This window comes from Bubalus bubalis, chromosome 3, assembly GCF_019923935.1.
Source record: "Bubalus bubalis isolate 160015118507 breed Murrah chromosome 3, NDDB_SH_1, whole genome shotgun sequence".
NCBI classification, from domain to species: Eukaryota; Metazoa; Chordata; class Mammalia; order Artiodactyla; family Bovidae; genus Bubalus; species Bubalus bubalis.
Window position 1 is genome coordinate 114,165,470 of NC_059159.1, and position 14,948 is coordinate 114,180,417.

Sequence of the window (14,948 nt, forward strand, 5' to 3'; positions counted from 1 at the left end):
GGAAAACTCTTGGCTTCATCTGCCCAGACAGTTCTAAATAAGAAATGATTTTATAAAATGAGTGAGTTGATTGACAGTGTTTCAGGGATAGGTGACCCAAGATTTGTGTCAAAATAAGGAGCTAATTGCCTAAAGTTGTCTTCAATTGACTATTCATTTATTTCTTACTGTATTCAGGAAACACTCATTGGTGCTTTGGCTCCAAGCACTTTGCTAGGTGCTAGTGAAAGGTGAATAACAGTCAGGACTTGTCTTTGGGGAGCTCAGCATATAATGATGAATAAAAGTTCTAAATTGTGTGCCGACAGACTCCCAGATCTATTAAACAATAAGGACAGGATAAAAACACCTAATAAAACTTACTGCCTTGCAGTCATCTTTTTTGCTTTATTTGGGTTATTAAACTATAACAATACATTTGATATTCATCAGCAGGCATCTAATGCATTGACAGTTTTGCAATTTCCTGACAAATGTTTATAATAATATCCTCTAGAAAACAAGCAAGAAAGCCTAGAATTAAATCTTTTTCTTTTCCCATAATCAGAAAACCCTATATTGGGGTTACCAATACTTCCCTGATTATTTTACTGAAGAACTGTTTCTTCATTGTTCACTATATATCAAGCACTGATTTGATATTTAGCTTAATCTTTCATCTGGAGAAACCATGTACTTCACTGTAGATATTGTAGAAGTATGACTTACAGTGTTTGCTTTGCCATTTTATCTATACAAGTATACTTTCAATACCAGGTTCTTTTTATTTGAGCTTTTTAGGCTTTGGGATTATCAGTTAAAACATTGTAATGATTTCATACAGAACCAGTGTCAAGGATGAGGAACACAGGTAGGTGAAATCAGCATCAGTGGTCTCTAGTCTCCCTGTTGGACCAGTGGCCTTCATCCCATCCTCACTCTACTCTCAGGAGTCCAGAGGGAAACCAGGACATTTGATGAACATCTATTGGCATAGGTCAGGTTGTTGAGTCTCTTGTGACGTCTCTGATTAGTATATCTCCTTTCTATCATCAGTTTTGTTTTCAATTCACCAGATTTTACAACTGATTGAATATTTGGAATACTTGCTGAAAGCACAAGCTTGCTTTATTATCACACATTGTCTCATTTACGCACGTGTGCACACACACACATTTCTTCACCCTTAAAGGAATATGTTCACCAGAACAGGAGAGAAGAGATATAATGAGCTTATACAATAAAGCAGTAATAATCGCTCAGTTGTGTCTGACTCTTTGTGACCCCATGGAGTATACAGTCCATGGAATTCTCCAGGCCAGAATACTGGAGAGGGTAGCCGTTCCCTTCTACAGGGGATCTTCCAAACGCAGGGATTGGACCCAGGTCTCCTGCATTGCAAGTGGATTCTTTAGCAGCTGAGCCACCAGGGAAGCCCAATAATCATGATAAAATTAATCAATTCCTCTTGGAAAGGATATGTTTTTATCCAATACACACCCAGCTATAGCAAACTTGGTACCAGTTTGCATTTTAATAAATGACAGATTGCTGTGAAATTAGTTGGCAAATGATGAAAAACTTTGAAATAAAATATGGGTAGGCAAAGATAGACAGGGGAGCTTTTTTTATATCAGTTCCACTTCAGGAAAATTGACTTTAACTGGAGTTTGTTTTAAAAATCCTCCCCTAGAACTGAACTATGTCCGATGGAATTCTGTGTTTTTAGAACATTAACAGAGCTAAGAAGTTACTTGCCAAATGGACACAGAAGATCATTATCCATTTTAGAAACAAAGAAATATGTTTTCATAAATACATAGGTGGTTTCACATTCTGTAATTGAAAATTATCTGGTATCTGAGTATCAGATTTGGATTGCTATATCATTGTGAATTGTGCTGGATTTATATTGAAAGGAGCATATGTTTATCCTGCCTTGTATAATGCACATGTCAAGAATCTTTTGTCACCTTGTTTTTAGTTTAGAGATTTGTTATTAACACTGTGAGTAGTTTTTATTAACTTTTGCAAATTCCATTCTAATTCCCTTCATTCTTCTCGTGGATTAACCAGATATCAAGAACAGTCCTCTTTTCTTTTAGTTTGTTTTGTTCTATTTTTAGTGACTACTGGGCCGCCTGGGGAATAAATGAAGTCCTTATCACAGAAGTCATTCTAGTATAGTCTGGATGTCTGTGTTATAGGGAAGATACAACATCATACAAGGATTAGATTGGGTCAAGGGCAGGTTCATACCAATTCTGAGCTTCTGTGATTCTAAACATAGATTTTAGAAAGCTGATGGGGAGGACAGATACATCCGTTTCCTTCAACAAAACATGTCAGCAATCAGAAAAGACAGGCCACCATGTAACAAACAAGGATAAATTGAACTGAGTTGATAATATCAAATGATTTCAAAGTATATATGACTTCCACTGAAGACTTTTTTCCACTTTCCCTGAGCCTATGTTCCTCATCTTTAAGATGAAAACAACCAAATTTAATATTCAGGATTGTAAACATTATTATGATTATTACCTCTGATGGCCTCTTGAGTTAGGAATAGAGATAATCCTCATGGAACATCCCCCAGTTTATAGATTTGGAAACTAAGTCTTGGCAAAGTAGGTAACCTGGCCATTAAGAAGCATGACTATGAGTCAGACTCAAGCCACAAATCCGGTTCTCTTGGTCCCCACGCTCTGTGTGATGTCTGCTTTTATGAAACGCGTCTCCTGGGCCTGTCTCTGCATACCCAGCTCTCAGTGAACAGTAGCTTTAATTCTGGGTGTGAAAATGAACACTGCAACAGGGATCTCTCTCTTCTCTGAACTCCTGGCGAATTTATCATTTAGGCAACTGATTTGCCATATCCTTCACTTCAGTATATTGTCTCTTCCCTTCATCCCTGGATGCAGCCCATGATGATGTAGAAAGTATAGTCTTTAAAGTCATGAAGACCAGAGTTGAAACCTCAGTTTGGTTTCTCTCCAGAGTTTTGAAAAGTTACTAAGTTATCAGAGTTTACATTTCTCTGAGGCAAAGCTATGATGACTCTCATTTTATGGTGCCATCATGAAAACTGACTGAGGTCCCACATACACACCTGTCAGACCAATTGCTGGTCTTCTCCTAAGAGGAAGGCCAACATTTGGTGCATCTTTAAGGACCCTAGAGTATCTTTCACAATCTTGTGAATAATATAGGTGCAATATCAGTTGTAATTTTTTTCAGAAGTATGACTTGCTTTCATTTGAATCAGTACTATTATGGGAAAAAAATGTAAAGGACCAATTTACACCCTTTCAGAAATGTTATGAGCTACCCCACAGAAGGCAAAGTCATTGCTTCATGGAGTACAGGCCTGTGACATCAAGCTCATGGTGGGCTTCAGAGAAGGGCAGCTCTGCTCACCCCTTCAAAGCTGAACTGGGAGTTGGAACTAGCCGGCAGGAGATATTCACTTCTCCAGAGCTATCTGAGAGAAGGCAATCAGTTTTTCATTATTACCGGATCATCCTCTATCCTTCTTTCCAAATGCCTTTTCAAACATTTACAATAAATTCCTTTCATTGTTGTTGCTGAGTCGCGAAGTCATGTCCAAATCTTGGCAACTCCATGGACTGCAGCACGCCAGGCTCCCTCGTCTTCCACTATCTCCTGAAGTTTGCTCAAACTTGAGTTCATTGAGTCAGTGATGCCATCCAATCATCTTATCCTCTCCTCTGTCGCCCCCTTCTCCTCCTGCCCTCCATCTTCCCCAGCATCAGGGTCTTTACCAATGAGTCTGCTCTTCACATCAGGTGGCCTAAGTATTAGAGCTTCAGCTTCAGCATCAGTCCTTCCAATGAATATTCAACGTTAATTTCCTTTTAAGATTGACTGGTTTGATCTTGTATTCCAAGGGATTCTTAAGAGGCTTTTCCAGCACCACAATTCCTGTTGATAATAAATGTTCTCCTTCTCTGTGAAAGGAAGTTTTCAAGTTCTACTCCTTCAGTATAATTGAAAGGTGATGGTATCTTTCTGGGCAGTTTCAAAATAGAGAATTAAGGTTAATATTGAAAATATCCTTCTCTATTTCATAAGTCTGGCTCTCCACAAAGTCTGAGCATGACACTGCATTTGCTTTGTGATGACCCAGGATGGAGAAACCTTTGGGATGTGTGTCTCTTTTTCCCTCAAAAGGGGAGTGCTGGGATGGTGAATGTAATCATTCTTGTGATTATTTCTGAGGGCAGAGATTCACATGTACTTTTTCAGTTGCTTGGAATGAGAAACTGACAAACCCAAATTGTCTGCTCCTCCTCTACGACCAGTGTTAGCCTTCCCCAGGCCCTGAGAGGACCACTGGAACAGGGCTTAGAGCTTGCAGGATTGTGGAAGTGACCAGAAGTTGATATTGGTAATAAACCTGAGTATTACTTAGGCTTCCGTGAGTCAAATGAGGAAGACAGGAGCTGAGAAAAAAAAAAAAATGGGGCATTGATCAGTCTGAATTGACCATAGTTAAAACATGAAAGGCAGACAATTACTTGGAGATTATTGACTTGGTAAATGAGATGAGGAAGGAAAAGAAGGATTTGGGGGTTTGTTTCTGTTTTTTTTTCCTCTCCTCGAATGCACCATTGCTAAACAGTATTTCTCTAAACCTTGTTGTTAAGCATTTTTAGCTATACCTAGTGTCAGTAAGTGGAGAAGGCAATGGCACCCCACTCCAGTACTCTTGCCTGGAAAATCCCATGGATGGAGGAGCCTGGTAGGCTGCAGTCCATGGGGTCACTAAGAGTCGGGCACAACTGAGAGACTTCACTTTCACTTTTCACTTTCATGCATTGGAGAAGGAAATGGCAACCCACTCCAGTGTTCTTGCCTGGAGAATCCCAGGGACGGGGGAGCCTGGTGGGCTTCCGTTACGGGGTCGCACAGAGTCAGACACGACTGAAGCGACTTAGCAGCAGCAGCAGCAGCAGTGTCAGTAAGAGTCAGTGCAGGACAGCATTGGTTGAGGTGGGACTGGATTACCTGGTCCTCGCCCTGCCACTGATTGGCTCTGCTCACTTTATTCCCTTAATTTCCTTATGTAGAAATGTAAAAATTTGCTGTATGAACCTTACGTGTCCAGTTTTAAATAATATTCATAGCACGTTCTTGGCTCCACGTTTTAATTAAGTAGAGTTTTTAAATGTACAGAAAACCCACAGGTTAACAGGAATAGAATTCCTTGCTTGAAAGCATACTTATTTCCATTAGTAAACACACCTGGTTTTTATTTACTCCTAGATCTTCTACTATCCTTTCTCCCTGAAAGACTGATTTTCTTCTTCCAGTTAAAAATAAAGAAGGGTAAATAAATCTACCCTGATGTCATACTATTCTCGGGACCCAAGGGTCGCACCATTGTGCACTTGGTGATAAAGTGCGGAAGCTGTATTATGTGTCCAAGTCCTCGGTCAGCCCTTCGAAGAAAGGGCAGCTCTGATGACAGGATTGATTCTACATGTCTTCAGAGAGCTGATGCTTTACTGAATTTATGTTCTGGCAGATACGGTGAATAAGCAATTCAGTTTGTTTTGTTTTTGTTTTATTTTTCTTTTATATGCACTTGGTAAATATAATAGTAGCTTTTTATCAGGAACCTGAGACTGGAAGAATTCTGTATTTGCAGCATTGATTGATTGTTCTTTATGCTAGTCTTTGACTATATAACTGTAAGTGTCCTTTTAGAAAACTGAGCTAAAGTCCCTTTGAGGTTCCCTGAACTCAATGCATCATGCTGCTCCTTCATGTACTCAAACACAAAGAATATGGTGGAAAGACCCTAAATGTAGATACTTAAGTAGAATTTAAAATGGTGCCATTTTACCGGAAATGCTTGCAGTTCTCGTCACCAGCGTCTGATTCTACAGTCATCATCATCAGGCTTTCTGTTTCTTTGAAAGGAAGGTCAGCTGCGTGTGGTATGCTGAGGAATCATATAAAATGGATTTTCTTTTGTGCATGGTAAAATGTATATGATCGCTAATAACTACATCTATTGTTTAGTCGCTAAGTCATGCTGACTCTTTTGAGACCACTGGGCTGTCCATGGGATTTTCCAGGCAAGAATACTGGAGTGGGTTGCCGTTTCCTTCCCTAGAGGATCTTCCCCACCCAGGAATTGAACCTATGGTTCCTGCTTGGTCTCCTGCACTGCAGGTGGGTTCTTTACCACTGAGCTCAGGTTCAATTCCTGGGTGGGAAAGATCCCCTGAAATAGGAAATGGCAACCCACTCCAGTATTCTTGCCTGGAAAATCCCATGAACAGCCCAAGGGTCACAAAAGAGTCGGGCATGACTTAGCGACTAAGTGACTAAATAACAGCAACAATAACTGTATCTGATATTTTCAGTGTGTTATTAAAGAGCCAATAGGACATTTAAAAATGCTTAATATATATGGCTTAGTGACCTGTTAAGTATACAGCAAATCAGAATATGGAAAACTGATGTGAGGCAGAAAAGATGGGTGAGGTTGAGATGGAGAGGAAGAGAAGACAATGAAGTACTATCGATTGAGAAAAGGGAGAAAAGACAGAATTGCAGAGAAATAGGTTATCATTCACAAAAGCCTTATTTAACTGCATTTGTATTTTCAGACTTTTTCTCTCATCAACCATTCTTTGATAGGCTAAGTAGCATAAAATGAGATTGGTAAAGACACTCCCACAGAGTGTTTTTTGTAAGTCAGTCTGTGAATATTTAGATGGTCCTTCCACCAAATCCAATTTCCTGCTACAGGAGCTGTTCTGAAAGTGGACACATGAAAGCGGGGATGGAAAGATTGAGAACAGCAGCAGGAGCAGGCTCTGGAGCCCCGGAGGGCTGAACCCCACAGGTGCTGGTAGAGAACACTCTGTTGTTTGTTGGCTGCCTGGTGAAATTGTCTTTGAGAAGCTGTTGCTGTCCATTTTTAAGCTTTTTTAATCCTAGAGTTTTTGCTTGGAAACCAGTGGGTAACAGCCCGAGTCTTGCTGAGATAAACCACAATTAATGACAGTGTTATTTTGTTTTTTTGTCTGCAACTCACGGCATGTGGGATTTTAGTTCCTTGACCAGGGATCGAACCTGCACCCCTGGAGTGGAACAATACTGTCTTAGTCACTGGATCGCCAGGGAAGTCTGACAGTTTTGTTTTAAAATGCTTAGAATCATTCCTCTGTTTGCCTTAATAATCCTGAGAACACGATAACTAAACATTCTGAACACAGAGCAGAATCAAGAGAAACCTGTATACTTTGTACATCGGGCACTGCACCGTTATGAAGTAGATCATAAAATCAGTCCGGTGTGCTTATTTCCCAGGGGAGGATGCTGTGCCTGGCACAGGAAGCACCTCAGCATAGGATTGTTCCCAACAAAAGCAGCACTTAATCCCTAGATGCCTCACTGTCAGAGGCCGCATCTCCTCCTTTTACTCATTTAAAAACATCTCATATAATATATATCTGCCTCATTTAATTCCCTTGGGCATTTGTGGGGCTTGACCCACCTTATTCCCTGGGTCTTATTCCATCTCATTTCCCCATCCTCACCTTGCCCAGATTCACTGATTGAAGAAACAAGTCTTGGGCTTTAGTCTTTCCCAAAGACATCTACTCACGCATCTGTCCCATGACTACGTTCTCTTGGTGTCTTCCCAGAGAAGGCTTCCTCCCACCAAGTTACATCAATGTAGTCTCCAAGGCACCAGAAGCTGTGTTCTCCTGATTTGTTTTGAATTGTGGGTTAGATTTCTTTTCAGGTAACATTTAAGAAAACTTCATTTTCATGTGACTCATCTGTCCTAGTGATGATCGTGACTCAAAGATTTATTAAGTATGACTTTAAAATGCAACATGTATATATTTTAAATTCTGAAACAAGCATCTTCTTTGTTGCTGCTACTGTGTTGCCTTTACATCATGATTCTAAACCAAAACTAATTTTTCGGTGAACCTAGCTCTGTTAAGGAACAGGATTTATTTTGGAAATGTTTGTCAGAATACTTTTGAGCTTTCAAAAAGAGGAAGTTCTCTCTTCATATCTTAAGTACTCAATAGTCATAGGTGTCCTTGTCTTTCTCCAGCCTCTTCCAACCTGAAACCCCTTCCTGGTGAATCATGGATGGAAGAGCTTCCGTAAAGGGAAGTCTTCTGCAGTCTTCTCTCACTGATGTACAAAGATCAGAAAAGGGCAGGCAGCAGAGCACTGAGGGGCTTTGGTAAAATTGGGTATCAGGCTGTACTTGAAAGACATGGCCCTTCAATGCGAGTTCCTCCTCCTCCAGTTGTTTTATTGTGTCTATGTCTCTTCTTGTCAACACATACAGATATGGAGGTTCTGATCAGACTTGTTAGTCTCCCTTTCCTGTCTCCATTCCACTCCCCTTACATTATAGTGTGCCCGTTACTTAACGTTACTCACGTTTTTATCTGTAAAAATGCATATCTAATTGGCTTGAAATTAACTGATAGATGTGAAAGCATCCAGCACAGCATCCTGGCACGTCTTTGGTATTGCCGGAAGCCTCTGGTCATTTAGTCATGCTCCTGAAGAATGCAGCTGACCCTTGAACAACACAGGTCCACTCTGACATGGATGTTTTTTCAATAGTAAATACTATAGTATTTACTAATGTAAGTACTATATGGTAAAGAGACCCAGATTTGATCCAGAAACACATACACAATTAGATACACAATGAAAGAGAATATTTAGCATTTGGTCAAATGGGTCCTGCATGGATTTCACAGTATATTTTACTGTAAATTTACTATCTTTTGACTTGGCACTCATATTGGAGGACTTTTCTTTTTTTCTCTCTCATTCAGAGTTACCAGTTGTAATCATAATACTTTACCACAGTATAAAATAATGTTATTACCTATACTTTGGGAAAATATGTCTCAATATTTTTTTCTCTTTAAAATCTTCTGCCCACCTTCCTTTCTCCTTACATCCACATTAAGATTTAATTCTTAAATTACTCTGAATTTCGGAGAAATGTCCAGATTTCTTTTTACCCCATATGTTTTGGTTTTCCAACTATTGCACACTAATGAAAATTCTCTGTGCATCTGTAGTAAATAAACCTTTGAATTACTAATTGTTTCAGATTAGCCCCCTAGATCTTTAGCAGCTGTCTTTATGGCATTTTCAGCCCACAAATTCAGTCTGTTTATTTCTGGGACTTTAATCATCAGCCATACACACAGGCAGAGAGGTCTGGTTGCCTTGTAGACAAAGTGGGGGCAGCATCTGAACGTGCTGTAGCCTGGGGGCGGGGAGGGGGGTCTACGCATCCTTTATCTCCTCCTCTCACCTTGTGTCATTCACTGCCAGACTGCCAGCAGAGAATGCCACAGCCTGGGGGCCTGAAATAGCACAAATGGATGTTCTCACAGTCTGGAGGCTAGAAATCTGGAAGTCCATGATCAGGGTGCTGGCAGAGTTCGGTTCTGGGAATGCCTCTCTCCTCAGCTTGCAAACAGCTGCCTTCTTGCTGTGTTGTTAGGAGGTCTTTCCTCTGTTCACACACTTTGGTTGTCTCATCTTCTTAAAAGGACACCATCCTGTCTGATTGTGGCCGACTCTTCTGACCTCATTTAACTTTAATTACCTCTTTAAAGGCTCTTGTTTCAAATACAGTCTCCTCAGGGGTTAGAAAATCAACATATGAATTTGAGAGGACACAGTCCAGACCCTAGCACGGCTTAAAGAGGAAGCCACGTCTTCCAATAGACCTTCCAGCTCTCCTCTCCCCTTCTTTCCACAAGCTTCCTACTCTGGGATACTGATCTCTATGGGCTCCAGGTCCTCTGGCTTCTGGGGGCGTCCAGCCAATGGGTACATTAGTGGAAAATGGGGGAGAGAGAGGAAGAGACGGGGTCTTGCTCAGTGCATAGTCCCCTGGGCTCCTTCCCTGCAGGACCAACATGGGCTGGCACATCCCCTGACCAGTTTTCAGCTCCGTTTAACCCCACAGTCTCCAGTTTTTGTGACTCCCTCTCTCTCACTCCCTTCAGTGCCAGGGATGTGTAGTGAGGTGACTACAGACTCCATACCCTCCTCCTCCGGAGTTTGCCTTTACTATGCTCAGTTGCATTTAAGCTTTGGGTCTGGCATTAGTGAGCATTTCTGAGTCCCAATTTGCTCATCTGTTAAGAAAAATTGATACAGACTTACATTGTGCAGAATTATTGTGTACAATAATAATAAAAAGCAGAGACATTACTCTGTCAACAAAGGTCTGTCTAGTCAAAGCGATGGTTTTTCCGGTAGTCATGTATGGGTGTGAGAGTTGGACTATAAAGAAAGCTGAGGGTCAAAGAATTGATGCTTTTGAACTGTGGTGTTGGAGAAGACTCTTGAGATTCCCCTGGACAGCAAAGAGATCCAACTAGTCCATCCTAAAGGAGATCAGTCCTGGGTGTTCATTGGAAGGACTGATGCTGAAGCTGAAACTCCAATACTTTGGCCACCTGATGCGAAGAACTGATCATTTGAAAAGACTCTGATGCTGGGAAAGATTGAAGGCAGGAGGAGAAGGGGACAACAGAGAATGAGATGGTTGGATGGCATCACCAACTCGATGGACATGAGTTTGAGTAAACTCTGGGAGTTGGTGATGAACAGGGAGCCCTGGAGTGCTGCAGTCCATGGAGTCGCAAAGTGTCGAATACGACTGAGCGACTGAACGGAACTGATTGTGTACAAACAGAAAAATGTTTACAGTGCTTGATGTATAGAAAGCCTCTGTAAATGTTAGCCTCTGTGGTTTTTAGGGCACAATGAACCTTCTATGTGTAAAATTCCTGTTGATCATAAAACAGAAATTATCTCTTAAGAATTAGCCCTGGATTTTCAGTCTTAATGGAGAAATAAATGTGTTTATTTCTGTTTAAAAAAATCCTACATGGTCACAGTGGGATGGTATTAATAAAATAAAATTCCTTTCCAATCTTATTGAGCAGGAGAAATTCTATTACATTGTCACCTGATGGTAGCTTTAAGCATATCACTGTATTGCACATTAACTTCATGGCATACACAAGCACGTACACTTCTAAACTGAGATTGTACAAAATCATTTTGTATCCTACATTTGTAATGATATTACAACACAAAAGCATCTTCCAAATATTGTCTTACAAAATAGTTTTTTTTAATTTTTTGAGTCACATAATAACAATGCTTTTTATTTTATTAGTTCTTTTAAATTGGAGTAAATCGAATATGTTTTTCAAGATGTTTTCGTTGACGTTTATACATAAGCACGCAGTCAAAATTTTATATAGATATATAAATGTGATTGTGCCATATGTGCTTTTCCATCATTTTGTGGGTTTTAAGCCATCATCTGTTATGGGGCTCTTTAAACCAGGTAAGTTTTGGCATCATCTCAAGCATTCTGTTGACTGGTCAGGTAAAGCTCCCACGTGACCATGCTTTTTCCTGATGACAGAGCTCCTCAGTGTGTAGATGGAAAGGACAGATGTTGGTGATGAAATGGGACTTTCTTCTTCTCTGGCTGCAATGTAATGTATCTGAGATACAGATACGGGTCAGTCACCAGAGTTTCTTAATATTGCCGTCCATATCACAGTGAGGAGTAATTCCCTCTAGAGAATTAGAAGCATTGAACAAAATCCTTCATTTATGATATCTGGGTGGTTTTTTCATCTTTCTCTATGTTTCATAAATATTTTGATGGGAAATTGAAGGATGGTTAACCGGGCCCAGCTGTCTAGTGGCAGTAACATCCAGAAGTCTCTCCCCCCTCTCTTCATGAATTTTTCCCATTCCTCTGTAGTCATATTGCATTTTTCCACATTGAAGGACAGAAAGAAATCTATGCTCAGGTCAAGTCAAATCCTGTCATAAATATTCTATTCCTTGAAAATTGAAGGTCAGGGAGAGTTTATCAGAGATACTCCAGATTCTTTGTTGTCTCTCTTTCTTTGGCTCTTTTTCTAGAAATTCCAGGACAACACACTAAATACTCTGAGACCAGAAGACTTGGGGCCTGGAAAGAAATTTAACCATCACTAGCTTTGTGACTTTGGTTCTCACTTCCTAATTACAGACTAGCTTCCCACGTGGCGCTAGTGGTAAAGAATCTGCCTGCCAGTGCAGGAAACGGAAGAGATACAGGTTTGATCCTTGGCTTGGGAAGATCCCCTGGAGGAGGAAATGGCCACCCACTCCAATATTCTTGCCTAGGAAACCCCATGGACAGAGGAAGCAGGCAGGCTACAGTCCATGGAGTCACAAAGAGTCAGGCACAACTTAGAACACACTGTTGTATTCCTAACTACAAAATGATAGATTTGGCCTAGGTTCCTCCAGCATGCCTTGTAGATTTGATATGGTAAAATTTCTGAAGGATTCAGCTATAACTGTTCTGAGAGATCTTCAATTTGGCTTATTTATCTCTTTTCTCTGGAAGATCTCATCTTATATAGAAAAATAATCAATACATCTACGTTCTTTGCTTGTTCTCCTTGCTTATGTTATGACCCTAGGAAAGTCTTTGAGTTTATGCCAAGTTTTGTAAGAAAAACCAAAAACTTCTTGGATCTGGTTGAAGAAGATATCCACAAGCAAATATGTTTGGAAATTACAAGTCATGCCACCCTTTTAGGGCTTTGCAATGAATGGTCACTCACCTAATGACTCTTTGAAGTTCTGCAAAAAGGAAACCTGTTTAATTTGCTTAATTCAGTTTCCCAAAGATATTTGATCTTGAAATTCTTATATTTCTGGTAGCATCTATTAGCATCCTTCATAATTAATGTCCCTGCCATACATAGAGGAGACACAGCTCTAGAATGAAAGATATTGTCCCAAATTCTGCCCTTTATTGAAAGTGTGATCTCAGAGTAAATACATTACATTACTTCTGTACACCTCGCATTGCTCATATATCAAATGAGGGTACATAATAGCACCCACTTCATGTGGATGTAGATTTATAGGAATATCATATGACTATAAAATGTGACTAATAATATGCCACCTCTGAGGTCTGGCTGTCTGGGTTCAAATTCTGTCCTACCATTTACTGGCTTGTGACCTAATATGATTTCTGTATCTCAGTTCTTTATCTCGATGAGGGAACTTTGTACCATTCTCACAGTCACTGGAGGAATTCAGTCCAATTCATGTGAAATATTTAGAATGGTGCTTGGCCCACGGTAGATATCTAGCAAATGTTAGCCCTTATCATTGTCATTGTTGGTGCTCTTGTTACTTCTAGGACTGTATCAGGTAAAGGGGATTATTTTTGTTTCTTTTTGTTTAGTTGGGATATAGTTGACATTAGTTTCAAGGATTCAACATTATTGATTCAATATTTGCATACAGTTGTGAAGTGATCAGCACAGTGAGTCTGGTTGATATCCATCACCATACATAGTTGCAGTATTTTTCTTTCTGATAAGAAATTTTAAGATATACTTTCTTAGCAACTTTCAAATGTACAATATAATAGTATTAACTATAGTCATCAGGCTGTACATTGCATTTGGATTATTTTCATTAAAAGCAACCCCTCTAACCTCAGAGAGCAGCTCAGATCCAGCATATTATTAATAGAGCATCATGTGCTGTGCTCAGTCATTTCAGTCATGTCCAACAGTTTGCGGCCTATGGACTATAGCCAGCCAGGCTCTTCTGTCCATGGGATTCTCCAGGAAAAAATACTGGAGTGCCCACCCAGGTGATCTTCCCGACCCAGGAATTGAACCCATATCTCTGGCGTCGCCTGTATTGCAGGCAGGTTCTTTATCCACTGAGCCACCTGGGAAGAATCATACCCCTCCTGCAAATGCTTGATTCTGCTGTGTTGATATTGATCTTGTCTTCATGCGGGATCTGTGACCTATTTCTGTTTGTGCGCAGGGGCGGAGAGGCCTCGGCTCAGTTTTTGTCTGGGCGTCAGGAAATGGTGGGAGGAGCAAAGACCACTGCTCCTGTGACGGCTACACCAACAGCATCTATACTATCTCCATCAGCAGCACAGCTGAAAGTGGAAAGAAGCCTTGGTACCTGGAAGAGTGTTCATCTACACTGGCCACAACCTACAGCAGTGGAGAGTCCTATGATAAGAAAATAGTATGTACCATTTGCTTCTCTGGCATGATTGGTTTATTTATCTTGAAACACAAAGGGAGAATGCATACATTTATATGCACAAGTAATATATGGAAATAGAATGTTAAATTAGCTAATTACTTCCCTGGTGGCTCAGACGGTAAAGAGTCTGCGTGAAATGCAGGAGACCCAGGTTCAATCCCTGGGTAAGGAAGACCCCCTGGAGAAGGAAATGGCAACCCACTCCAGTATTCTTGCCTACAAAATCCCATGGATGGAGGAGCCTGGCGGGCTATAGTGCATGGGGTCTCAAAGAATCAGATTTGACTGAGCGACTTCACTTTCACTTTCTTTCAACACAAGTATTTGTAAATGTAACCATTCTGTTACCAAGTCATTGAAAAGGCTTTCTGGGTCATTTACATTCCAGCATTGAATGTGGCCTTAGACAGGATTAAGCCTCAGTTTTCTCAAAGACAAATGAGTGGACCACATTCACCCTGTGAGTTAGTGGTAGAGAAGCGACTGGGTGGAATTCTCAGCCCAGTTCCCTATTACGGTGTCCCCATACTGTCTTTGAATTTCAGTTTCAGATCTTTGGTTTCAAAGTAGATACAACGAATTCAGTGTGACCTAAACCTATATCAAAAGTGTTTCTCTAACACCAGCACAAAGTTTGCCTGAACAAAAAGCACAGTAATCTTGTGTGATCTGCTTACCAAGATGCCCTCCTTATTATGCAGATGGTAAAATAGTTAAGAGTTCATGTTTGCAGAACCAGCCTGCTTAGGTTTCATTGACTGTTGAACCGTTTGCTAGCTGGTACCTTTGGACAAATTACTTAATTT

The 14,948-nt window shown here is 40.5% G+C and overlaps 1 protein-coding gene across 6 annotated transcripts in view; it reads left to right on the top strand.

Moving 5' to 3' along the window:
• The window catches only part of PCSK5 (proprotein convertase subtilisin/kexin type 5), a 514,258-nt gene that overhangs the window by 206,609 nt on the left and 292,701 nt on the right, over positions 1-14,948 (top strand). For all 6 annotated transcript variants that reach the window (XM_025281624.3, XM_044939958.2, XM_025281617.3 and 3 more), the window contains exon 8: positions 13,909-14,121. In XM_025281624.3, the coding sequence (XP_025137409.2) occupies positions 13,909-14,121 (213 nt within the window). The remainder of the gene's footprint in view (positions 1-13,908; positions 14,122-14,948) is intronic.